Genomic DNA, 26,575 nt, shown 5'->3' on the forward strand with positions numbered 1-26,575 from the left:
CCTTTCTGGCAGGGCTGATGCATTTGGGACCGTGCCAGTTGTCTATCCCTCTGTTCTTCTGGGAGAAGGGAAGCTGTGAACCAAGCTTCATATGGGGAAATGGCCTGTCTAATGGGCAGTTCACCAGTGGGGGTAGGAGGGACAGATCAGTGGGAGACAAAGGAACTAGGAGTAGTTTTTGGGAGCCTTGGAGAAGGAACAGGCACATTTGCATTTGTTTACCAAGTCAAATCCCTCCCCCTTGCCCTCCTAGACTCATGCAGGGGGCAGTAGAGTCTTGCCAGCTGCTCTGAGAAGGGAGAGGCATTCAGGGAGACTGTTGTGGCAAATGACCGAATGGGAAACTGAAACAAAAGTGATGCCAGAGAACATGCTTGCTCCTCTCTTTCTCTCTGTCTCTCCTTTGACACGTCAATGAGGGCTAGAAACTTGATTTTAAAAGAGGGAATTGGATTCTAGCAATTGCACTGTACAGTTGTGGCCCCAAAGGATGGCAAACAATTTGAATTGGTTTTGCACTGTGAGGAGGGAGGTGTCTAACTTAGCTCAAATAATTTTCAATTGCTGTACTGGACAAGATGCTCATTAATTTATGTGCATGCCTTTACTTCTCTCTTGTAGCCAATTTCCACAGATTGAGCTGGTGGGGAAATGGGTTTCTGTTGAAATTGTTGGCTATTGCTTTCAGGTAGGCTTTAGCCCAGCATCACACCTTGCAGAAACAATTAAAGGCTAGGGTAAGGGGTTAGAGGGGAGTGAACTGGATGAAGAGAGTGTGATCTGCTGCTGCTCATTGACTGCCGTGTCTCTTCCTCTTGCCACCAGACCCTGTAACTGGTTCCTCTTCTCAGATGTGCTGAAGCGGTTGAAGCTTTCATCCCGCATCTTCCAGGCCCGCTTCCCACACTTTGAAGTGACGACCCTCCCCAAGGTGGAGTTCCAACGCCAGCTGTCATTGAGTCAGGTGCTGGCTCCAGAAGAAATCCAGGAGCACATGGTTCCCCCCTTGGCTCCGGGTGCTGTAGAGACGGTGGAGCTGGTGCGCTACGAGCCAGAGCTAGTTCGACTGCTGGGCTCAGAGGTGGTGTTTGAGGCCTGGAGCAGCTGACGAGGGAGGGGGGGCCAGAATGATCCCTCCGTCTGTTGTCATCATGCACTGCGAGGCAATAATCTGGACCAATGAGAAGGTGGCCTTCTTGCAGGCAGCGGCAGGGCTTCTGGCCACAAGGCCCTCGGTGATGAACTGCAGCAGGTGCTTGCCACCCGCCCAGCCGGGATGGGGTGGGGCAGCAGGATAGAAAGCTGCCTCCTTGCTCACCCTGGCCTCTGAACTTTTTTGGCCCAATTGGTGGCCTTGGTGGTTTTAAAGCCTCTCTGTGTGGAACTGCATCTCTCCCCTCCCTCCCCTGCTCCACCCCCAAGCTCTTCCAGAGTATTTATTTAATTAGTATTTAATTTGTGGTGTTCCTTTTTTGTTCCTGCAAAGTCTGTATCACTGTGATTTGTGGGGCAGGTGGAAGAGGGCATGAGGCCTTCTTGCGGCCGCCCATCCCTACCTGGGATGTGCTACAAGGAACAAGCTGCCACTTCTCTCTCCAGTTCTCAAGAAGTGGTGGCAGGGCCCTGAAAGTTCTTTCCCCTTATTTGAGGGCCACCCAGTGTCTGCTGGGGGCATTTTCATCTTTCTTAGCCGAAGCCTTTTTGCCACATTATTTTATCTCTGAAGTTCAGCCTGGCGTTTTGGAGTGGTGGACAGAGGCTGAATCAATATATAGCCAAAGGCATCTGATATTGGCTGTTCTTCCTCGTCCCTTTGCCATCTATCCCCTCCCATTTTTTTAAAAGTTCCCTTTTGTTCTATCAGTTCAGATGGCAAGCCAGTAGTCTCTAGTGGAGTGAGTGTGGCAGAGAAAGACGTGCCCAGCAGCGGGGTGGGGGTAGTATAGATGGTACAGTTTTAATGTACAGGTGCTAACAAGGACTGGACAATCTGTTTCCTGGCTCTTCCCTGCATTGGGATGGGGTGTTTGGGTGTTAACCTTTTAAATTTTGTGTTGTGTTCCCACTAGGAGCTGCATTTCTTTGCACCTCCTCTCCCATGCCCCCTCCACAATTTTCCGAGCAGGTTATCTCTGCCAGCCCTCCCACCTCAGAAAATCAACTGTTCCCTCTCCTTACTCCTTTGCACCAAGGCTTTTGGGCCTTTGGGGTGTGTGTTCCAGCTGCTGTTTTTTCTTTTCTTTCATCTGATTTGTTTTATTCTTAAGCAACGCTTTGGTGTCAAAAACACTTATGTACAGAAAAACCTGCATCAGGGCCCCTGTCTCCCGCCTCATCTTTGGATCTTGTGTCTTTGCGTAGAAAGTCTGATGGAAGTGAGCACCATCACACGAGTGCCTTTGCTTTGAGAGGAAAATGTGTATTGTTTGTAAGCCAAAAAGGATATAAGAGGCAGCCCTTTTGTCAGTGTGCCAGAAGGTAGAGCCAGAGGCTATGCAGGCCAAGCCTGGCTATGCAGAGCCAGCACTCAGCTGCACCTTTTAAAATGTGTCCATAACAAAAAAGAAGCTGCTTTCAGGTACTGAAGAAATGCTGTGGAAGCAATTTCTTATCATACACATTTCCCAGGACAAAGCAGGCTGAAGTATATAGAACAGGGAAGGACCCTCGGTGTCAACAGTGAGTAAATAGAGGCTGCAGCTAAGGGGGGGATTTTTCCTTTTGGTTTGAATCATGGCCTAAAGTACTGAAGGGTGAGGTCCAAAGAGGTGTGAGGTTGGCTGTCCAGCCCTTGTTTATAAATTTAAAGCAGTTGGAAACAGATTTGTCATTTTCCTGCTCAAACTACATTGTTACCCCTCCCCACAAGCAGTGTTAGGCTTACTGGGAGGAAAAGAAAGACATCTGTATTGTATTAGTGAGCATCCCCTTCTTTCCAAATCTAGAAGAGCCAGTGATGGTGTGCGAGATTTTATTCTGCAAAAAGGTGGTTTGAAAAGAAGAGGAAAATCCCCTCTTGATATGTGTGCCTTTAAATCTTTAAAGGCAGGTTTAAGCTTTCTATTGGGGCCTTTCAGATGGTTTCAAGTAGAATTTCTATCACCTGTAGCCACCATGGCCATTGCCTGGGGAATAAGGCAGGTGGAACTGGAGGTGGAAGCCATCTGGAAAACAATGGGAGCAGATGCTGTCTGGGGTTTCGTGTAGCCTATTCTCCTGCATTCCTATATTTCCTGCAACCATTTCCCACATTCTCTTTTTAAAATGGTAAAATATCATCTTTGAGGGGGAAATTTGCACTCTTTTCTGTTAACCACGCCAATCATGCCACACAGCAGATTCCAGCATTTGGCTGTTTTTAATACATAAAAAATTAGTGCAGTGCAACATGAAACAAAGGAGCAAGTGTAGAGAGAGTGCTAGTGCTGTTCAAGGAAGAGAAGTTCCAGCCACTCACAACTTAGCTCAGTAGCAGAGATGGAATGTTTTTGGACTACAACTCTCATCAGCCCCCAGCTAGTAAAGGAATTGGTCAAAAAAAGCAAGAGGGTTATAAGGTCCCATTCCCGCTCTAAGGGAACAAAAGCTAACCCTTGTGTCCTGTCCTGTCAGTTAATTCCAAATGGGCTTAACTCCCCAGAGGACAGAAGTGTTTGGTTTCTAAGTTGAGGTTCGGTATGTATGGCTGTTGCTATTTGCTTCTGAATCTGGTGCCTGCAGGAGAGAGTTGTTCTAGGATTTAGTAAAGGCCATAAGGGGCAATGTGTGTGTTGTCACTACCTCTTCCAAAACCCCAGTAGGAAAACAGAAATGACTCTGCTTTCCCTGAATGAAAGTGGGAAGATTCTGCTGGTGCACAGCAGGAAGAAGCTCTTGGTGCATTTTCATTTTCTTTCTGCAGAATCACCTCTTCCCTCTACAGAAGGGTGGATTTTCATAAAACAGCCAGTGTAGGGAGGGAAGGGCATAAAATGCAGGCAGATTTGTAAACCTATTTATCAACACCCACTTTCTAATTTAAAACCATGTTCTCATTGTATGTAGCACAGAGTCAGTAAAGATGTGCATCTGGGTGCTGGCAACCTAGGGCCAATTTACTATTGTATCCCCAATACAGTTGTGTGCTCTCCTTATTTAGAATTTAACATGATGTCTGTTCCTAATTCAAAATAAATAGGAGTGAGAGGATGTTCCAAAGTGAGCCAAGAGACTTTTGCAAAATCACTTTAGAGTACTGATGAAAGGCAACATTTCCCTGCATACAATCTAGCTAGTTTTTTTGTGTGTATCACAATCCTATTCTTAATTTTCACAATCCATAGGGCTAATGGGAATTGGGGCAAAACACCTGGACAGGAAGGGGTTGCCCACACCCTGCCTTTGCAGTGCTGAACTACAACTTTGTCATCTCCATGAAGTATGGCTAATGGGCAGAGTGAAAGTAGTAGCCCAATAGGTGGAGCCCATCCTGTCTTGGAGAAAAAGAAGTAGGCATGTTTTCTCCCTCTTAATTGCTGTGGGTCAGAGCTAAGAAACTAGAATGATGCTTCTGGAGCTCTTGACAGCCAAGAGCAGCAAGCCTAACCTTGCAGCCTGCCAGAATGGATCCCAAAAAAGCAAAATGAGAAGTCAGTTATTGTGAGACAGTGAAGAAAGCCATTATAATTTACTGTACTTAAAAAGTAAACTGCTGCTCCAGAAAAATGGGGCTCCACAATACTTGGTGAGCACAAAGTTGCTTGCCCTGTTCCAAGCCCTCAAAACTTTTTGATTGTTCCAAATCAAGCAGTCAAGCCTGGGTTGGGTATTTGTAGGAACTATAAAGAAATGGAAGGACTTTAAAGGCCAGCAATGTTGTGGAACGACACAAAACTAAATCATTCTAGCACACCAACAAAATCTCATAAAGCACTCAAACGCGACAGGCAGGGAACATGTCAGTCCATTTGCAATGCTTGCTGATGTCAGAGAAGCGTTAGCACTCCAGAAGATGTTGGAGGACTACCACACTCTCCCCGTGCCATTTTAGGCCCAGGAAAGGTCTTTTCTAAAACAAGAAATGTGCAGAGGTCATCCCCTGATCACTTTTTGTTTTAAAAAAATGACTTAGAGGACCAAACTTTTCATAGTTTAGTGGCAAAGATGCTTTGCACACAGAAGGTCCCCAATTTGGTTCTTGGTGTCAACACAAGAAGAATAGTTAAGGAACTCTATTTGAAGATGTTCTGAGATACAATTTACTGGGGAAGTGTAAGGTTAGCAGTTTTGTCTTTGGACAGGGTGCAGTCACTCCCACATCCAACTGTATCTGAAAAGCTTGTGGGGCACACTTTGAGGAGATTTCCTTTAAACTGAGGGATCTACCATAGAAAGTGTTACCTGTTTGAGTAGATTGTTTTAAAGTCAACTCATGGCTGACTTGAGGTCCAGTTTCTAGTCCACACACCTCTTACTTGCCACTACACTAGATATCAGGATAGTTTCTGGGATTTTGTTTTTACAGTGTCTACTAAAGGTACAGGCCAAGGTTAACCTGCAGAAAGTCAAGAACAGAAAAGTGAAAGTACTAACCAGACTTAATTGTAATTCAGAATCTGGTTTAATTCATGGTGCAAATAGAGCTCAAGAGCCATTTCAAACATTCACAAATATTCACACACACAGGGTGGTGTGGGATAGGCTGGTCACACAACTGAACACACACACATAGTCCGCACAAAGAGCCTTTCTCTGTCACACATTCAGTTTTCAAATGACACCCCAGCCCCGGGCAGGATGCTCATTCCTCGTGGATGTTAAAGAGCTTGGCAACTTCATTGAGGTCAGTGTGCTCTTCCCCATCCTTAATGATCTGTAAGAGAAAGCAAGTGACTTCAGCTGGACACATTCTCTTTCAGAGGCAACCATTACTCGACTGTTGTTGTCATGAGCCCACACAAGCCCAAGTAATTAGCCACTTGCTATGTGCCTTCAAAGCCAACTCCCACTTGCAGCAACCCTGTCCTAGAGTTTTCTTGCAAATATTTTTTCAGAGGCTTGCCACTGTGGCTGAGTGGGTTACTTGCTGAAAGTCACCCAGTGGGCTTCCATGGCTCAACAGGGATTTGAACTTTGATGTCCTCATTGAACACCATGCTGACGCTGAGCCACTTAGTACTGAATTGTTTTTCATATCTTAACATTGAGGAAATGGGTTAGGTGCAACCAAAACAGAAATGACAGTATTTACATGATGGGGTCATTTTTAACAGTGTTGGGTTGATTACCCAGGAGGCAGGCTTCCCTTAAGCAGAAAAACCACCATTGCAAGATGATCTTAGGAAATGGCAGAGAATACACCTTCCACCAGGAAGAACAATTACCAATCTGAATGTGGGAGCAAAACCTGGGATGCACACTGACCTTTCGAGCAATTGGCATCCGGTTGAAGATGTTCCACAACACAATGCCCACCACCACTTTATCCCTGAGGTAGAAAACGACTCCTTTCCCATAGTCTTCCCCTTGCTGGGGTGCCTGCAGGCTGGAAGGTGAGGCAGCTGAGACTCTGAGCTCAGATGCTTCTGTTTCAGTTTCACTTTCTGAGCAAATTCCAGTACCTAGAAACAAACAGTTGGTGAACATCCAGTGACTAATGTTGGCCTCCCACCCACCAAGGGGTCCAGATGCTTCCCTAAGACCAGGCGTGAGGAACTCTTTCCTGACAGTTTGAACTAACAACTCTCACAATCTCAACATGGGCTGGAGCTTCTGTAAGCTGAAGCCCAAAGCACAAGAATTCCCCGTCTACCAATGCAGATGGGAACTTTAAGCCTGCTTCCAGATCAAACAATTATCAGGAGGCTGTCTACTCACTCTAAGCAAGTTAACAAACACCCTCAATCATAGACAGCCCAACCTCAGTATTGCTGAGGAATGGAGTCTTACCTGACTCTTCTGTTGCAGATTTTGGGGTGTCCTTTGCTGTTGCTTTAGCAAATACCCCCACAGTGGGCAAGCTGCTGTCCACAAGGCCAATCGCTTCATAGCCAACATCTGGGCCCAGATCACTCCTAAGGACAGGGTAAGTATAGTCATAGGGGTTAATTTCACAAACTCAAAGGAATTTGTTCTTGCTGTTAAAAGTGCAGAAAAACAATAATGGAACAAAGACATGTTTAGTATTTAAATATATCCTAGGGAGATATTTTAAAATTTCCAGTTATAATCATAGGTTTCAGGCAATTGTATTTTGTTAACAGAGCTACGTTGGACAACAACTCAAGGTTGGCTGGCTGAATCTAGGTGGTTGTGGGCAAATAACTACCCTTTCCAAGCCCTGTAATTTTGAATTCATATCCCTTGGACTCTCACTAATGCCAAATCCTACCACAAATATGACATGTTAATAGAATTTGTTCTCAGGAAAGGCACAAGAATTTCTGTCCACTCACAGACCAATGTTTGCCTCTATCCAGTATCAGATTATTTGCCACACAAGCCCAGTATTGTCTATTTTCAATAGCTAAAGTTTCCCAGGTTGTTGTTATGTGTCTTCAAGTCACTTCCAACTTATGGCAACCCTATCACGGGTTTACTCGGCAAGATTTGTTCAGAGAAGTTTTGCAATTACCTTCCCCTCAGGCTGAGAGCATATAACGTGCCCAAGGTCACCCACTGGGTTTCATGGCCAAGCTGGAAATCGAACCCTGGTCTCTGGAGTCACAGTCCAACACACAAACCACAACACAATGCTGGCAGGACCTCAAGACAAAGGTCTTTGTCACTATCTGTGTTCAGGATCCTTTAGGACACAACGGGGGTAGGGGACTGAACATGGGCCTTCTCTGTGAACTGCTGGTGCTTTATCACTGAGCTATGCCTCCTCTTCACCACATCTCACTCCGGAGGAACTAGGAATCAGTCTGGGTCAAATTCAGCCTGGGATTTTCCTCCTCTGCATTAAGGATAATGGAAAGTCTTCTCTGAGAGTCTGGAAAACCACAGCTAGTCAGTATAGGCCACGGTAGGAAAGAGTGACGGGCCAGAACTCTGCTGATGCACTCCTTCCAGGCTCACACAGTGTTGGCAAAAGAAGGGAGATAAAACGGGAGGTTACAAAACTAGGTGGGCTTCTGGCTACTTCAGTTTTTTGGATGGGGGCTAGTGTAGTCTGCAGCAAATCCCAGGAGCAGTCAATCAATCAGACTCCTACTGGTACCCTATGGTGGCAGTGGCAGCAAGAAGAAAAAAGACTGGATGCAGTGGCCAGGGAGGAGTAAAACATATTTCTAGGGTTTGTGTGTAAAACAAAGCATGAAGAGGTTGCACTTTTTTTAAAAGAAGAAGAGCTGCTCCTGGAAGCCAACAGAAGCAGCAGTTCTTTTTTCCAAAGCAACCGGCTAAATAATAATAATAATAATTAAAAAATCAGGACTGGGAGTGGCAAAAACAGCTCAGAGAGGGCTACATGATTCCAATCCCTGATGTAGTGAGGTAGCCAAATCAGTCTGAATAAAGGAGTTTCCTGTCTTTCAAATGAAAACTTACAAAGAGAAGATAGAAAGGATGAAGACTCAAACAGAGCTGAACAAAATAAAGAGAAAGCACAGTACCAGAACATAGACTGGTGCCAGTAGGGCTTTGCTGCTCCAGTCATGTTTTCTCCAGCCAATCTTCCACTCACAACAGCATGATCGTGGTGCTCTACACGCCGCCTGCCTAGCTTGATGTCATAGAAGCAAGCCGCATCTCCTGCCTGAACAGGAACAACAACGGAAGAGTGAGAGCTGGGCAGGAAACAGTCAGCGTAGTATTAGGCAAATCTCAGCTTTCTCAAACTCCCACAGTAGCAGCAGTTTGGGCTGCTGTGGGAGTTAGCATTTTTGGAATGGGAGATGCAGAACCAAGGAGACAAGTCTTGGGTATAGTTTATTCAAGATCCCCCACCCCACATGTACACATTCCAGCTTGACCACCATGAACCATAGTCAGGCACCCTTGGGGTTTATCAGCAGTTAGCAAACGTCATCTGCAATGGGGGATGGGGGGGGGGGGAGAGATGCATCTCTAGTGCAAACAAGAAGCTTAACTCCCCACCTCCACTTTCAAATGGGACTTCCAGGCAATGGTGCACACTGCCAGATTCCATGCCATGAGCCATATGTACTGAAGACTGCTTCTGTCTACCACTTCCTTTGAACAAGGAACTTCTTGGACATTGTTTCATTTTTTATCAGGGTAAACACCCAGTTGCTAGCAGCTCAAGCAAATGCAAAAGAATTTTAACACCCCACACCCTCCATTCCCACTTACCACCCAGATATTGGAGCGGGCCTGCAGCTCTGCATTCACCCTGAAGCCCCCGAAGTCTGAATCCACTTCCAGACCAGCTGATTTTGCCAACTCCACATTGGGCTCTAAACCCACAGCTGCCACAATGTGATCTGTTTCCACCTGAGTACAGTAGCAGAAAAAGCAGTCGCTTACATATGTTTATAAAGCACCCTCAATATGCATAGCACTGTACAAAGACTAAGATAGCAGGTCTCTGAAAGAAGGGCTATAGAGGACAGGCAATGAACTGGAGGCGAAGTTTAAGAAAAAAACTACACATTTATTTTCTAATTACTCATATTTAGGCTTGAATTCAGTAGGATAACCTTCCCCAACACAGCTGCTTCCATAGGTTTTGGACTAGAAATCCCATCAGCCCTAGCCAGCATGGGCAATACATCAGGAGTAGTGGAATTTACTTGAATTGACATTCCTTCTTATTCCCAAAACAGACTCAAGGTAAAAAATAAATAAATAAAATACCAAAAATAGAAGGACTATAATAGTTAAACCAACTGTGATAACTGAAGCTGAACCACAGTCAGCCCTCCATATCCATGGATTCTGTATCCACAAATTGAGTCCATGGGTTAAAAATATATTTTTTAAAGTATAAATTCCAAAAAGCAAATATTGATTTTGACATTTTATATAAGGGGCACTATTTTACTATGCCGTTGTATTTAATGGGCCTTGAGCATGCATGGATTTTGGGTCCTGGAACCAAACTCAGTGGATAACAAGGGCCCATTGTAAAAGCATGTGAATAACCCCCTCCCCAGCATTCACTAAGAACCCCACCAAGAAAAACAAGTAATTTGCCAAGAGTCTGCCAGATTCTAAAGGCCTCTGCAGCCAAGCCTCTGAGTTCCACATTCTGGTAGCAGAAACCATGAAGGCCCTCTTGCATCCCCTCTGGTTTGGTGGAACTGAAAGTATATCTCCAAAAATCTCAAAACCCAGGCAAGTTTGTATGGGAGAACACATTGATTTATACAGAGTTGACAGAATTGGATCTAACTTGTAAGCAACTGAAGGGGATCAGATTGAGAAAGACTACACCAGGGAACTGAACCATATTATGTTAAGTCTTTATTCCTCTTGCAATCCCTCCAAGGCAAAGAAAGATAACCATCTTATTGCTTCACGGTACTCACTTTTCTTCCATCCTTCAATTTTATGAGCAACCGGTTCCCAGCAAGAGACACAGACTTCACAACTGCATTGGGCATCACATTCACTCCCTCTGAAAGTAAACAGAAGACACTCATAGTCTGGTGAAAGAAATGGAGGCAACCATAGCCTCCCCACAAACAGGGCCTGTAGGTGATGTATTGCCCCTCTACGAAAGTGCACTCCAGAGGTTTCAGGCCACAATTCACACCACCAATGAGCCCTAACCATAATGGCTGAAGTTCAAAACATCTGGAGGGTACCAGGATGGCAAGGGCTGCAACAGCTCAAGCAGAGGAGACACACAGTAACAACAATGACCTAACTCAGCAGTTCTTATCCTTTTCTTTATGGACCCCCTTTAAATATCTTTTGTTGCCACCTGCACACTACCAAGACTTAATTCAAGATTTAAAGTGCACCTAATATTGCTCATCAAGAGTCTTCAAATCTGGAGAAAAGGGAAAAGTAAATGCACATATTTGTCATATTTTTATTGTAATGATGCCATACAAATTTTAAAACAGATTTTTTCTTCCCACCAAAACAGGTCAGGAGGGTGCCTTTGTGGGTGGGTTTCTGGGATGTGCAGTGATGGATTTTTGTAAAAAAATAATAATAATCCCCCGAACTGAGCTGACTAGATCTTGTCCCACTGCTTTCCTCCTCTATACGTTTTGGCTACCAAAGACCTCTCAGATGTATCTCCACCACTCTGTGTGTGTGTGTGTGTGTGTGTGTGTCAGCAGTAGTGTCAAGTCATGAAAGGAGTTGGGACTTTGTTTGGTGGGCCTGTGTATGTGGTGCATGTGAGTTGCAAAGGGACTGAATTTGCTTTTCAGTCCTCCATTCTGCATGCTGCTTTGATGCAGGCAGGCAGGGAGAGGTTCCTGAAGACAGAGAGACACACACCCATGAGCCCACATGCATATACACGTGTGTGCATAATACATTCCCTTGCTCTCAGACGTCCAGAGCATGACTCCCTCTGCTCTAGAATTGCTGCTGCTCCAGCCAGCCCTCCTGCCTCTCATCACCTCCCTTTGACTCCAATTCTGTGCACAATGGCAGCCCCCAAGCCTGTTATTCTGCACAACAGTGCAGAGAGCAAGGACACAGCATGGTTGGGGGGACTTGTTTGGCCAATGCACCTTTGCCATCATCTTCTTGCCCTTTTCTCTCAGAGTTCCTGGAGAAACCAGAGCCTTGGTGCCACTACTGGGGTGGGCAAGAGGAGTGGAACAAACTCCCTCCCTCCTCTTTCAGTGTAGAGTTGAGCCCAACAGGCCTTGAGAGGGTGAAAGGAGAAGAGCTGGTATTCATGTGAGGACATCATAGCCCCCTGGGGATCTGCGGACCACAGGTTAAGAACTGCTGGTTTAGCTGTTGACTATATCCAGCTCTTCACTGAACAACTAGAGGTAACAAAAACTGGAGGAACAATACCCTCTCCATTTAAATCAGGGTTGGCAACTTGCGGGGCAAGTTGTCCCACTTAAAATTTGTTTATTGTTTATTTCTAGCATTTCAACCAGAGGTGAGAAAGCGTAATATTTTTAGTTTGACAACCTTAAAAGACATAACAGAAAAGAAAAAGGAGAAAGGAAAGGAAAAAGAAATCAAGAAAACCCAGGCACAAGGTCTTCCTGGCAGGTGGTTCCCATGATGACCAGTCTTAATGCAGCTGTAATGTTGTATGAAAGATTAGTCTTCTTATCATGGCCATCTAGAAAAGGAACAGCTCAAAGAGAGGGAGAGCCAAAAACTGCTTGTTTTATCACTGGGTTGACAGAGCGGTCTTGCTTCTCAGTGACAGCCCTCCCATGACCCTCTGTGAAGCAGTCACCTCAAGTAGCAAGGGCTCCTGCTGTTCTGAAGAGCTGCTGCTGAACCATGAAGCTCTCCAGAGCTGGTTGCTAGAAAAGGAAAAGACAGTTGTGACTGCCTCCTCCCATTCAGGTGACTGCTCAAGAAAAGGCCTCAAACAGCACCTTTTCAAAAAAGGGGAGATGGGAGGAGGGGCGTTTTACCTCGCCTGACTTTGTTGGTAGTCCAGTTACTCAAGTACTCGGGAAGAACTTTGCCCATGTTGCCGTTCTCTGGAAACATCTGGATCACCTCTAAACCTTTCGACTGTGCTGCAAAGGGAAGTGGAAAGCTTAGGTGATCTACCAGTTTGCTCATGAGCACAATTCAAAGTGCTAGTTTTCACACTATATAGTCTGAGAATAAACCATCCATACAATTGTACACATGTTTTAAATTCCATTTTAATAGCTGAGTGACTATTTAAACCCAGGCCTCACATGCTCCCAATTCTTGTTGTTTTCTGATTCTTGCTGTTAAGTCTTTCACACTCACCTTTCCGTCCCAAAGCACAGGCCAATTCACTACCCAGGAAACCACCACCAATAATAGTGATTGATTTGACTTCTCTAGAAATTTTCTCTAGTGAACGGAAATCTTCAATCTGCAAGGGGGAAAAAAGGTGGGGGGTATTTATTTTATTAGAGAACTTCCTCAGCCAAAAAGCTTCTTGGAGCAGCATACAGATACTGTAGTCAGCCAACCAGTCTTTCAACAGCCCCTGCCCACAGATTTATACAACACAAAAAGACATGGCAGAAAAGGAAAAGTGGATGGAAATGGAAAAGGGGGGGGGATTCAAAAGGGATGGTGGAATGACCCTGCTTCTATTTCATTTCCCTCTGCAGCACCTTGCTGGAATATCTGCTAGTGCTGGCAGCTGAAGGAGGATCTTGGCCTTTGTTAGTAGGTTTTTTGGATAGCTTCTTAGCTCATATATTTCACACTAGAAGGAGAAAGCTATCGAGGGGCAGACAGGACATAATACTCCTTTTGTACTGCTTGGTGCCTGGAGACCTAGAAAGAATCTGACATTTGCCTCAACATTTTGACTAGCAGCTAACACAGAGCAACAGATCTCCTAATTTCTCTCCATGCTCCATTTCATTTCAGTATTTATACCTCCAGATCCTACTAAATTAAGTCCAACATAGTTAAAATTATCATATCAAAGGTTAGGGCAGGGAGGGCACACCATAGAGAGTAACTGCAACTTTTGGGAGGGGGGGAAGCATATCAAAGAGAAATGAAGCTGCTTTATTGGTGAGCAACATATTATCAAGTTTAAAAAACAAACATGAAATCATCAACTAATGCAACAAACTACTTTTTCCACATTCCAACAAATTATCTTTGAAATGCTACAACTGATAGCAGATGAAATACTTTTCTAAACACTTTCTAAATGTTTTCTAAAAGAACAACAAATTGAATTATGTAATCAACTTTCAATTACATGCCATGGCTGTTCATTACTCTCCCCTTCAACCTTACCTTCCGAAATAGAGTGAGCCTCTCTTGCACCTCTTTGCCTCCCCTCTCGATCACTGGGAGATTTCTTGGGGAACCACCTGAGAACAGAAAATGAACTTAGATTATGTTCACATTATAGAGCAGATGGGAGCTCTCTGGAACCCTGGCCAAGTGGACAACATCCACAATTAATTCCTTAGTACAAAAGTTCTCACTTTAAGTTGTCTAGATGTTTCTGACTTCAGCAAACAGGGCCAATGGTCAACAATTCTGATAGCATAAGTACATTAGGAGGACCAAAGGCTAAGAGAACCACTGCCCCAGTGACTGAGAGTCCACTGCCACAGTGGACTAAGGAGAGAAAGAAGCAAGCTGGCCATCCTCACCTGTAGCAATTAAGCACTTGTCATAGGAGATCTGGGTCCCATTGTCGAGTTTCACTACGTTGCCCCTGACGTCCATGTGGACCACCTGCAAGTTAAGCACATGCTTGTGTCTCCTTCAGGGGGAGGGGGATTTTGTCCGAAGAAGGTACCCATAGTCTTGGAACATAGGCAAAATTCACCCCTCCCTCTGCAGATCAGTTTTTCTTCCGACATCTGTATTTCCAAATGGTAGCAAACTGTCCTTTTTAGTATTCTGAGCTTTTTGAACATTACAGCTCTTTAGGCACACAAGCTGATGCCTTAGACTACATTAGATTGAATTAATTAAATTGATGAGCCCGGTATTATCTTAATCATGGATGAGCAGACATGGCATCACAGATTTTTAGAACAATTTGCAATAAATTGCCACGTGTCTCCAATGCCTAATTGTCTAACAATAGCAACTACGCAGCAAATTGTGGGCTTGGTCATCTTAACAAATGGAAATTCCTAAAATGAAGATGTGGTCAGAGGCACTCTGTTTCTGGATTAATTCTGCCAGTGTGTCAGTCTCTGGGTGGTGGACTTCAGGGTTTTATTGAAAACTCAAGCTGCTCTCACAAGTCTGAAGCCTGTTCACCCTGATCTACATTGACTGGCAGCAGCTCTCCAAGGATTCTGATTGGCTTCTCCTAGCCTTCCCTGGGGATATCAGAGACTGAACCCAAGGCCTTCTGCATGTAAGGCAGAGGTCCATTCTTCTCTCAGACCCCCCACTCACAAGCCACACATACAACCCAGCATGCCAAAATACTTACTTCAGTATTCCTGGCAGGCAGAGGTGAAATCACATCAATTCTGCTCACCATTTTGGGAGGCGATGTAATGAAAATAGACGTATGAGGGGATGCATGTTTCAGCAAAAATTGTCTGAAAATCATTCAGAATTTTTCTCAAAAAAATGAGGGAGGTTTGGGGGTCTTTCAGGTGCCACAAAAGTGAGCTTGAGGGCCACATGTGGCTCACAGGCTACACATTCCACACTCTTGATGTATAGTATGCACTCTTCTCACAAACTAAGATAATTAGCCTCAACTAAAATGAGTTTTATGCTGCTTTTATATATAGTTGTGTCAGTTTTCATTTTTATTCTGATTTTTAAAACTTATTACATTTGTACTGTATTTTCGGTTTCAGTGTGTTGTACAGTCACCTTGGAATATGTCTTTGAAGGACGGGATATAAATCCAAAAAATCAAAATAAAGCAATCTATTTTCTGATATATCCTCCTCTGCCCAAATACTTTACAACATTTGCAATCTACATTACACTAACCTTTCTGCCAGTCAGGACAGACACTCCGCCATTCTCTATATAAGACAGGTCACGTGGTGAAACGTAGAAAGAAGGCGGCTGGAAGTATATACTGCAAGGGATGAATGGACACAGGAAAGAGAAAGAGGAAAAGAGGAAGTACTAAGTAATTTAAGTCAAATGAAAAAAAATGCTGTTTCCATCAAAGGCAACATTCCCTATTGAATTATCTGTCAGGGCCATGTGCTATAAGTTTGTTGTTGTGTGCCTTCAAGTCGTTTCCAACTTATGGTGACCCTAAGGCGACCTTATCATGGTGTTTTCTTAGCAAGATTTGTTCAGATGTGGTTTGCCATTGCCTTCCTCTGAGGCTGGTACTGTAAGTAGGAGTGACCAAAATTAGTGGGGCAAGATCACCGCCTTGATCTTCTGTCAGCCCCTTCTCTACCCTCTACCCCCTGGCACTCCCCTTCCTCCTTGCCCAGTGGGTTGCCAGGGCAAGGAAAGACTGCTCTTGCCAGAGATCTTAATTAAACACTGAAGAGGAAATTAGGCTGAAGGCTGCAGGTCGTCCACTCTTGCAAGTGTTTCCATACATTTCCATAGATTGCCTTTTTCTTTTGAAGTACATGACTACATGCAAAAGTGTGCTCTCGGATGTAGCATCCTTCCTCAGTAAAATTCACTGCCTTATGAGGCCCTCAAAGCCCACTCATAGCAAGCAGGTAAGAATTTCAAAGGCCAGTCAAGTCATTTGCGCTCAAGACTAGGAATGACTGCTATTATGAATTGGCCTCAGTTAATAATAATAATAATAATTTATATTTCCTGCCTCTCCCTGCGGTTTGCAAAACCAGGGGGGTGGACTCTGAGAGAGCAGGATTCAAACCCCTGTTTGGTCCCAAAAAACCACTGTGTAAGCAGCCTCTCTCAGCCTAAGAGGAATGGCAATAGCAGCTTCATTTATATACCACTCCATACTGCCTAAGCAGTCTCTAATTGCGAGTCAGGAAGGCAATGACATACCCTCTTCTGAAGTAATCTTGTAAAAAAAACAACTCTTTGATGGTGTTGCCATAAGTCAGAGTTGACTAGAAGGCACAACAACAAAAAAAACAGTGCAAGATGCTTGGTTTGTGTGTGTGAAAACTCTACGAAGTTCTTGGGGGCACTATAACTTGAAAGTTATGACTTGAAGGTATGCATACCTTCAAGTCACCTTTCAAGTTATGGTGCATACCTTCAAGTCACCTTTCAAGTTATGGTGCATACCTTCAAGTCACCTTTCAAGTTATGGTGCCCCCAAGAACTTCATAGAGTTTTCATAGGCAAGGAATACTCAAGAGATGCTTTTGCCAGTTCCTTCCTCTGAAATATTACTTACAGCACCTGGTAGTCAATGCTGGTTTCCCATCCAGATACTAAGCAGGGCTGACCCTGCTTAGCTTCCTAAGATCAGACAGGATCTGGTGCTTTTAGCTGGTTTCTTATATAAATTTCACTGCTTAGTAGCCGCTACGAAAGCCCCTAGGTTTCATCACCATGAAGGAAAACATTTCTAAAAATAAACATAACTTTAAAATCAACTTTCACATCCGTGTTTGAGAAGCAAGCCTGATGGAAATGGGATGCATTCATACCCCAAATCCTGATAGTTTTTCTTCTAAATACTGAGTAAGTATGCCTATTCATAATCTCTTAAATAAGGCAAAAGTGGCCAGAAAGTAGATCAATATCAACTAGAGTGACTAATAGAAGATTAACATATTTTTCTGACTCCCAGTACTTTTACAATAGTAACAAAACCTTAGATTGTTGTAAGTGCTTAAAAAGGGACATAACCAGGAGTGGGTCTGTGATACTCAAAAGCAAATTTATGATAGTTCTGATACCCAAAAGCAAATTTCTAGGCTCAGAATAATTTAATTTTAAGCCAGGATGCACAATGTGTTGGCCTCCAGATGCTGTTGCACTGCAACTCCATTGCGCTGCTCAGCACAGCCAACGGTGAGAGACTATGGGAACTGCAGTCTGTAGTGAACTCAGCCTCTGCCACTAGGCAGATTGGTTTCAAATCATTCTTAGCATCAAGGCACCTGTCAAATGGCATGAAAGAGTACATTCATGTTAGCGACCCTGTAAGATACTTTTTGCCTCAGTCTGGCAGTTTGGGATTCATGTGATTTAAACAGGAATAGGCAGAGATCAAAAATGTCATGCTTCAAAGATAAGATAAAGGGTAGCAGTGCTTTAGAGGGGCTCAAAATAGCAAGAAAATCTTGATTTGAGGTTTTTTTGGACACTGAAGGCCAAAATAAAGCTGCTTCAAGTCACTTTGGAGGTACAGTATACTATTTAAATGATGCATGCATCCTAAGAAGCCAGAAGCTGCACCAAAACCATGCTCCAGTCCTAAGGACTAGAGTGCAGCTTTGGCGCAGCTTCTGGCCTCTTAAGATGCGTGTGTCATTTAAACAGCATACCTCCAAAGTGAGCCGAAGCAGCTTTATATTGGCCTGTCTGTCCAGGCCCTGAGTTTTTAAAGGTTTTTAGAGACCTCCTCTACACTGCTCACTTGTCAAGCACAGACAGTATATGAAATGCCCACTGGGTCTGTCAACTGTTCCTTCTCCAGCCACATTTGGAGTTCCTAACACAAACTCCCAACAACTCTAATTTTGGCAGGATCAGGAAGACTTGGAAACTCACCTCCTCTCTTTGCCATTCCATTGTTTGAACCGCAGAGATTCTGTGACATCAGGGTCTTCCGAAAACCACAGTTCTTTGGAAAGTGGAGGTCGCATGTATGGAAGTTCAGGGTCTCCTGACACAATCAGCACCTTAAATGTGGTACAATAAAGATTTCTTTCATGTCTCAAAAGTAACAACAAAATTGGTGGCCAGCAGTCTGCCTCTGACACTTACCCTGGCCCCAGGATCCCGAGCACGGATGGATCTGGCAGCAGCAAAAGCAGCAGTGCCTCCACCAATTAATAGGAAAGGAACGTGGGATGGGTATTCTGGACGAGTGGCTGCCTCTGCTTCTGTGCCTGCAAGCAACAGTGGACAGTGAAGGCACTCACAAAGACACAAACCCAATATTTTTTTGGTAAAGTAAGGGCTTATTTGAGAAGTAATCATGCTTCCTGAGGTTTGCAGAGTGTACCTCCCCTTGCATTTAACCCAAAATGGGAGGGGTAGGATTCCAGGGGCCACAAAATGGGTACAGCCTACATGCAGTGCATGTGTTGGCAAATAAGTTGTGGCAGCTCCACTAAAAACACATGTCCAAGCAAGGCTGGAAATACTCCTACAAGAAACCCTGGTCAGCTACTGCCAGCCCATGCAGACAATATTAAGCAAAGCCCAATGGTCTAATTTGGTATAAGGAAACTTCATCTATTCACAGCAGGATCCACGCTATTCTGAAGTAACAAGTTAACTATTCCACAGAACTATCCACTGCACCCTAAAATTCACTCATCTCATTCTCTCCTTATTGCCCAAAATGGAAGCCAACAGATTGATTTTCATCAGAGTGGCTTTTCCCTCTCTGGCATATGAACCAGTTCATTACCAGCATGGCTTGCAGAAAGAATACTAAGTTCAACCACTCAGAGGACCACGTTCTGTTCATCTTTAAGCACTCCCTCACCTGCTGTGCTCTGTGAGGCAGAATCTGCTTCTGGAAAGAGAGAAGATGTAATTTGGCAAGATGTCTACTGAAGGTAAATAGGAAACATCTCCTATCATGGCAGCCATCTACTGATATGGGGCTGTCTGAAGTGGCTAATAAAGGCCGTCATATAATCAGAGAATTGGAAGGGACCCCAAAGTTTTTCTAATTTAAGATTTTTCCAATGAAGTAATCCATAGATAAGCATCCCTGTCACGTAGCCATCCAACCTCCATTTAAAATCCTGCAACAGAAAAGACTCCATCACCTTCCAAGGTATACTACTACACTGTCAAACACTGATTATTATTTTTTTAGCTCTGAGCTTCATTACTGAAGAACTGACAGTCCTTTGCTGACAGCCCCATTTCCTGATGTTTGGGGAAATCAACCTTTAATGGTAAATTTGTCTATAACATCAGAACTGGTTTCCTTCTAACGGAGAGCCTGCAAGCCCCAGCTTGACAGTTAAAGTGCTAATGCAAGGGTAGGGAAACTGTGGCCTCTTCAGATGCTGCTGGACTATATTTCCCACCATCCTTGATCACTGAACAGATTAGCTGATAGGAGTTGGAGTCCAACAACAGGTAGAGGCTGCTAGCTCCTCCCATCTTGTTCCAAAGAATGCAAGGTGGCCAAGCACCTACCTGATGAAGAACTCTCATCTGGGGAGGGACGTTGACCAATTGTTGCAATGCGCTCATTGTATCGTTCTTTATCTTCCTTCAAGGTCTTGTACACCTAGATGGCCAAACAGGTGACACATGACAGAAAGCTGGTTAGGTCCCTGAGGTCCTGCTAAGCAATGGGCTTCCATCTACACTGCCTGCTCAGAAAAATGGGTTTATTTCAAGAGAACAAAGCAGAACCTGCCACTAAGCAAGAGAGCTGTGCATGGCAGGAGTAAGGAAGGCAATAGGGGCATGAACTACAAGAAGGAACACAGGGTCCACATTGGCAGATGCCTTGCCAAGACACTCGAGTAAGAAAAGGGAGCCTGTGGCACTCCAAATGATATTACACAACTCCTGAACACTGGTCATGCTAGCTATCATTGATAGGAGTTGGCATCTTGAATGGAACAAGTTCCTACACACACACAGGCATGGCTGACATCAAATAAATTAGATGTCTAAACAAGAGACTTGGTCTCTGTAGGCATTTTAGGGCACAAATTCTGAAACATCTGAACTGGTGCTGACTTTCCTTCGGCCACCATGTGCCTAGGGCACACTGGACTGAGCAGGTATACTGGTTGAGGCTCACCCCAAGAACCAGGGCAGTGATGGGGCAGGTGGAGGAAGAAACAGTGGTGGCTCGGGATTGGCCCCTCCAGCCATGATCCATTGAGCTTTCCAACTCTCTTCCACCTCCTTTTCCTTCAGGCAGCAGCAGCTGTTCCAAGCACCCTCCTCACCTTTGAAAGATTTTTTGAGGGGAATCAGGGCCTCCAGATGTCATATACAACCTGAGGCAATTCTTGTGCCTTCCTGCCCTAGTTTGAGAACCACTGGGTTAGTTCAATTTCATGCAAAAAATGAATAATCTGTTAGCAAGAAGGGGGGAAAAAAATCAAATGAACAAAACAAAGGGGAAGAGATGAGAGAAGAAAGAACCCTGAAACCTAGCTATGGAAATTTTCTGAAGTAGGAAATTATTGATTATTAAAGGAAATTATTGATGTCCTTTATTGACTATTAAAGGAAATTATTTATTATAAAAGGAAGAATGTAAATGTATACATATGCAAGAATGTATACATACAAACTGGCTTTCCTCTATTTAGAGAACTTAGGAAGACTTCTATAAACAAAACTGAACTAATGCAGAGAAAACTACTAACCCATTAGCACCTTCTGCAATTAGTTTCCTCTGACTTCACTGGCCTAACTCTAGAATTGCTTCCCTTCCCTTATCGCTCTCTATACAACCCCAAAACTCAGCTCTCCAGAGTCCATTTGAGACACTGCAGTGGGGAGGCAAACTGCCCCTCTAACTGAATTCTAGTGCCCTAAAGCAGAATTCACTACTGCCCTCTGTCTATAATTCTCCCACCCTTCCCAACAGATTTGTGTATGTCTACACACACACACACACATGCACGCACACACACATCCCTGGAATTCTGGATAAACTCCACACATCTGGTGAAATGGATTGCTATGCAGAAAAAAATTATATCAGTCTTTGGGGCCACAGGTCTTTCTGTTGTTTTTAATGCAACAGTCTTAAAAAAATGATTATCTGTTTGGAAATAGTCTCTATCTGACAATATCCTTTTAAAAATGTGCTTCCAATTTTTATAGCAGGATTGACTCAGGAGATTTTCACTGACTCAGAACTCCCAATAAGATGAAACTTCAGTCAGAGCATGCATTTCCCACCCCAGCTTCATAACCAAATTCAACGGTAAGCATCTTACATAAGCGCCTGCCCCAGTGACTGCTCCTCCTACTATTAAGAAGTATACTAGGTTGCTGCTGTCCTTGCTGGGAGCACCTGGAGACGTTAGCGACCGAGAAGGGGATCGGAGATGCAGACACTGCAAAACTGCAGGAGGGAACAGGCAAAGGAAGAAGAAAGAGCAAAGAGAAAAAGAGAAACGAAGCAAGTGCACTGAGTATTAAATGAGGACACTAGATTACACACATCTTGGAGCAAGCAAGGGCTTCAAGCTGTTTCAATTATTTTTTGTCAAAACCAGTGTAGATAGAAAGTGTCACCGTGGCTAAACTTTGTTCATTTATAACATGAAAAAGTCTTTTCATTGCAGCTATAGCTTTTTCCATTGGGAGAGAACAATTACTTAGAATCAGCCACTTGCCTCTCTACTGTGAAATGGAGGCATGGGAGAAGGTCAGATCAGAGCTTGGCCATGCTGGCTTGGGGATCTTGGAGCTACAGTCCAAAAACATAACGTTCCTAACCCCGGATTAGATCAAGACAGAGCACCCACTATTTCAACAACATTGTCTATTAAAGAGAAATCAAGGCTATCTTGCCCCCAGATCCCACGATCCCACCACTCCCCGCCCATCAAGTGGCAACAAAGGTTCTGTGATCTCTTTGGGCTTGGATCCCCCTTTTGACTCCTGGAAATAACATGAGAGACTGTCAGTGTTGCCCAAGTGGTACAAGGGTCATTTCTTATTATTCAAGACAACAGAGATCTACAGTATGCCTGTCAAGTTTACCCAGTTGCTCTTTGTAATCAACTACTACTATCTCTTAGGACAGGCTTCTCACCTTGCAGTTCAAACCTCCCATACTAAATTTCTCCCTCAAACTAGAACAAAAAAAATGTATCTTTCCAAGCTAGTTTATACATCAGCTGTAGATATAAAGAATGGCAGCTAATGTTTTATATTAACTACATGCCCTTCTAATGAGTGTCCTTCCACTGAAATTATGAGCAGGGACAAGATCAATGTAGAGCAGAGGCCCAGCTTTGCTCCTTGACAGTATTAAGAGCCCTGTGACATTTTTGCAGGGAAGTGAGAGAAAAAAAGATATGAAGAGTGTTAAATAGAAGTAAAAAAGAGAGAAAAGAACAGCCATTGGATAGCAGGAGTCCTGCTGTTCTTTTATTGACCGTGAAGCCTTTCTACTTACATAGGCTCCTGCTCCTAAAGTGGACAAGCCCACAAGGAGAGCAAAGACAGCCTTTTCGCCTTTGCCCCCCGGAACACCAGAGCTAGCCATTTGTCTGTTCAGCTGAACTTCTAATGGAACTTTCCATCGCTGAAACAAGTGGCCTGGAAACACAATTGGTTAAGAGGGAGAATCATCAACAAAATACTTTTAACATGCCACTGTATTTCTTAAAGTAGCCTTCCCTAGCCTCATGCCCTCCAGATGTGTTGAACTGCACTACCATCATCCCTTGACAATAGACTGCCTGGTGCGATGAGAGCCGTAGCCCAATATGTTTGAGGGTGCTACACAGAGGCAGGCAAAGCTGAATTATTAAAAGAAAGTTGAATAAGGGACTTGTTTTAGACTCTAGTGAAACTGCCAGCATTTTGGTTGTTGTTGTTATTTTTACTAAGACGTCCCAAGAGCATAAAAATGAAATCTGAATTCTCCATTTTAAAACATATATTTGTATTAGAAATGCCCTAATATCCTTTGGGAGTATAAAACATCCTTTTTACAACAGCTCCATTGGCTAACAGTGGCACAGTTCAAAGTGATACTTCTGACATACAAAGCCCTCTGCAGCTGGGTCCATCTGAAGAGCTGTATCTCATCTGGAGGGACACCCTTCTCTCAGACCCACTACCTTCATAGGCAGGTCTGATGGGAACAAGGGAAAGGGCCTTCCTGAAGATTTGGAACTGCAGGGACGGAAGACACCATTTGATTCCCTTGTAAAATTCAACAAATGAGCCAATACGATAGTGGGGGGAAACTAGTTTGGAACTGCTCTACATTCCCACTGACCAGAAGCAAGGAATCTTTGGCCGTATAGATATTATTAATACAATCATTACTCCTGACCACTCACTATAGTGAGAGGGATTATTGGAACTGGTGGATCCTACCAAAGGGTTGTGGAGATGTTTTTTATAGCCTCCTGCCCTTAAAGGTAACCCTTTAAAGCCCAAACAAAGAGAACATACATCCAGTTAAATGGCTCCAGTTCTCCAGTTACTGTGCCTTTTTGTCTTTTGTCTTTTATGAGTTCTGAAAGCTGCCTTGGGTCCCTTTTTGCTGTTCTATTGGCAAATGAAAATTTTAATGTTCTGACAGGTTTCTAGGAATTGACCACAAGGATTTTTGTTGTTGTTAACCGCCCTTGTGTCAATCCCAACTCACAGTGACCCTGTGGATGAGACATCTCCAAGACTCCTTATCCTTCACTGCTCTGCTTAGGTCCTGTAAATTCATAGCCGTGGCCTCTTTAATGGAGTCTATCCATCTAGCATGCAGTCTTCCTCTCTTTGTACATCCCTCCACCTCTCCTAGCATTATTGTCTTTTCCAATGAGTCATTACTTCTCCTGACCTGGCTAAAGTATGACAACCTCGACTTTATCATCTTTGCTTGCAGGGAGATTTCATGCTTGATCTGAACCCATTTGTCTGTTTGTCTGTCGACGGTATCCTCAGCACTCTTCTCCAGCACCACATCTCAAGTGAACTGGTTTTCTTCCTATTCGCTTTGCTCACTCTCCAGCTTTTGCAACCGTACATGGTAATAGGGAAAACAATGGCTTGTATGATTCTAACGTTCGTGCACAGCTGTATATCCTTACATGTTAGGATCTTTTCTAATTCTTTCATAGCTTCTCTTCCCATTCCTAGTCTTCTTCTTATTTCTTGACTGCAGTCCCAGTTCTTTTTTTGGCCCAAAGGATGGGAACTTTTTCACTATTTCAAACTCCTCGTTGTCTAGGTTGCATCTATTCAGATCTTCCATGGTCATTATTTTTGTTTACTTTATGTTGAGTAGTAAGGACTAGTGATAATTATTTGGGGAGCATTTAAATGGGTAATATACAGTAGTTGCATCTTTACAAGAACATTTCTACCCTTTTACTTATAGCTTTGAATGTCCCTTTAATTGTATTTGTTTGAATTTTTGTGAGCTGCCCTGAACCCCAGTTTGAAGGAAAAGCTAGGCTATTAGTAATAAATTATGATGACAATGATGACAATATCATCATCACTATCATCACCCATAAGGGCTGATGTTTGTTTATTACATTTATATCTCCCATCTCCAAGGAGTTCACAGTAGCAACATAATGGTTCTATTCCAGTTTATATTCTCAAGCACTCTGTGAGGGATGTTAAACTGAGAGATAAAAAAAGAACCGTTTTCACCCAGTGATCTTTGGACCTAAAAAGCAGATCTCTCTAGTCTAGTACAAGGTCAACACTTTACCCATTATCATGGACTCCATGCAAGTAAATGGGGAAAAGGACATGCCAAGATACCAGTTAACCTAAATATCATGAATTTCTTTGAAAATACCTCATGGAAGAACCAGAACATGTTCAGAAAATTAATCATTTATGGCCAAATTTCAGCACCACTGTGGAGTTTCTGGGTCTTCTCTCAGACAAGGTTCACACAGTCCATTTTTCACATATTTCTGCTTCACTTGAACAGAATATCCGTTTAAAAAATCCATAAAAACATTATGAAAATGGACACACATTACATCCATGGTTTAAGCAGGGGCTAGTTTCCGCTCTATTCTCCCCTCTAAAAAAATTAGCTGTCTAGCAGCCAAAACTTTTCATTTGGTGGCCAATATTCTTTGCATTGGTGGGAACTGGGAGTGTTTTCAAGTACTGTATGTGTCATGACCAAATGTCTCCAGGATTAGCTTTTGACTCCTATGGAGTGATGTTGGGCCATTCGTGGTTAAATGTGACATACAAAAGCAGGGACAAGCCACAGAAGAGCCAGGCTCTTGACCTCTATGGCTCCCATTGCACTGTCAGGCTTTCCTTTCCCCTTAACCATGGTTTGTTGTGTCACCTAGTGAAACCAACTATGGTGAATATTAACAAAGGTTAATTACAAAGAAGTTGGTTTACTTCAAATTAACTATAATTAGGTTCACCATTGTTTTGTACCAGATGGCATGGGCCAGGTTTACTGAAACTCACCACATTTAATGGTAGCAGCAATTTCCACTTTGAATAACATGGGAAGCCATAGTTAATCAAAGTTATCATAGGCCCCATACAGACAGGCCAAAATAAAGCTGCTTTGGGTCACTTTGGAGGTATGCTGTTTAAATGATGTGTGCGTCCTTAAGATCCCCTCTGTTGTAAGCCGCCCGGATTCCCAGTGATTGGGCGGCATATAAATAAATCACACTGCAGAAATAATCCACTTTGAGGCCACTTTAACTGCCGCGGCTCAGTGCTAGGGAATCCTGGGAACTGTAGTTTATTGTGGCACCAGAGCTCTCTGACAGAGAAGGCTCAATGTCTCCCAACACTACAGTTCCTAGGATTCCCAAGCATTGAACCAGGGCAGTTAAAGCAGTGTCAGCAGAGGCTGGATGGCCGCCTGTCGGGGGGCTTTGATGGTGAATTCCTGCATGGCAGAATAGGGTTGTACTGGATGGCCCTTGCAGTCTCCTCCAACTCTATGATTCTATGGAAGTGGATTATTTCTGCCATGTGTTTTGGAGCAAAGACAGAGGTACTGCCAGTCAGTCAAAGGGAGGATCAGAGAACAGGGATCCAACCAACGCTGGACAGGACTAGCTCTGAAGACGGTTGGAGTGTACTCCTGGACTCACTCTTGAACCTGGAAGTATTGGACTGCAACTCCCCTCATCCCCAGCCAGCATGGTCAGTTTGGGAAAGCAAGACTTGCGCCACAATCTGGTACATTGCTACTCAGAAGTACACTTGTCCTTCA

The 26,575-nt window shown here is 43.8% G+C and overlaps 2 protein-coding genes across 7 annotated transcripts in view; one reads left to right on the plus strand and one right to left on the minus strand.

Moving 5' to 3' along the window:
• The window catches only part of BCORL1 (BCL6 corepressor like 1), a 55,933-nt gene extending 51,737 nt beyond the window's left edge, over positions 1–4,196 (plus strand). For all 4 annotated transcript variants that reach the window (XM_042479238.1, XM_042479237.1, XM_042479236.1 and 1 more), the window contains one exon: positions 826–4,196. In XM_042479238.1, the coding sequence (XP_042335172.1) occupies positions 826–1,108 (283 nt within the window). In that variant the 3' untranslated portion in view covers positions 1,109–4,196. The remainder of the gene's footprint in view (positions 1–825) is intronic.
• Positions 4,197–5,576: 1,380 nt separating this feature from the next.
• Positions 5,577–26,575, minus strand: part of AIFM1 (apoptosis inducing factor mitochondria associated 1) — a 21,568-nt gene continuing 569 nt past the window's right edge. The window contains exons 2-17 of one of the 3 annotated variants that reach the window (XM_042478393.1): positions 22,799–22,941; positions 19,834–19,927; positions 19,166–19,195; positions 18,436–18,560; positions 18,220–18,350; positions 15,532–15,622; positions 14,214–14,298; positions 13,849–13,925; positions 12,850–12,958; positions 12,519–12,626; positions 10,473–10,561; positions 9,295–9,435; positions 8,595–8,737; positions 6,928–7,052; positions 6,403–6,599; positions 5,577–5,851 (exon numbers count right to left, since the gene is read on the minus strand). In XM_042478393.1, the coding sequence (XP_042334327.1) occupies positions 5,780–5,851; positions 6,403–6,599; positions 6,928–7,052; positions 8,595–8,737; positions 9,295–9,435; positions 10,473–10,561; positions 12,519–12,626; positions 12,850–12,958; positions 13,849–13,925; positions 14,214–14,298; positions 15,532–15,622; positions 18,220–18,350; positions 18,436–18,560; positions 19,166–19,195; positions 19,834–19,927; positions 22,799–22,941 (1,760 nt within the window). In that variant the 3' untranslated portion in view covers positions 5,577–5,779. Of the gene's footprint in view, positions 5,852–6,402; positions 6,600–6,927; positions 7,053–8,594; positions 8,738–9,294; positions 9,436–10,472; positions 10,562–12,334; positions 12,405–12,518; positions 12,627–12,849; positions 12,959–13,848; positions 13,926–14,213; positions 14,299–15,531; positions 15,623–18,219; positions 18,351–18,435; positions 18,561–19,165; positions 19,196–19,833; positions 19,928–21,608; positions 21,737–22,798; positions 22,942–26,575 lie in introns of those variants that run through there. The other 2 variants (XM_042478395.1, XR_006104946.1) reach the window with 2 other exon arrangements.

This window comes from Sceloporus undulatus, chromosome 7 (genome assembly GCF_019175285.1).
Source record: "Sceloporus undulatus isolate JIND9_A2432 ecotype Alabama chromosome 7, SceUnd_v1.1, whole genome shotgun sequence".
Classification (NCBI taxonomy): domain Eukaryota; kingdom Metazoa; phylum Chordata; class Lepidosauria; order Squamata; family Phrynosomatidae; genus Sceloporus; species Sceloporus undulatus.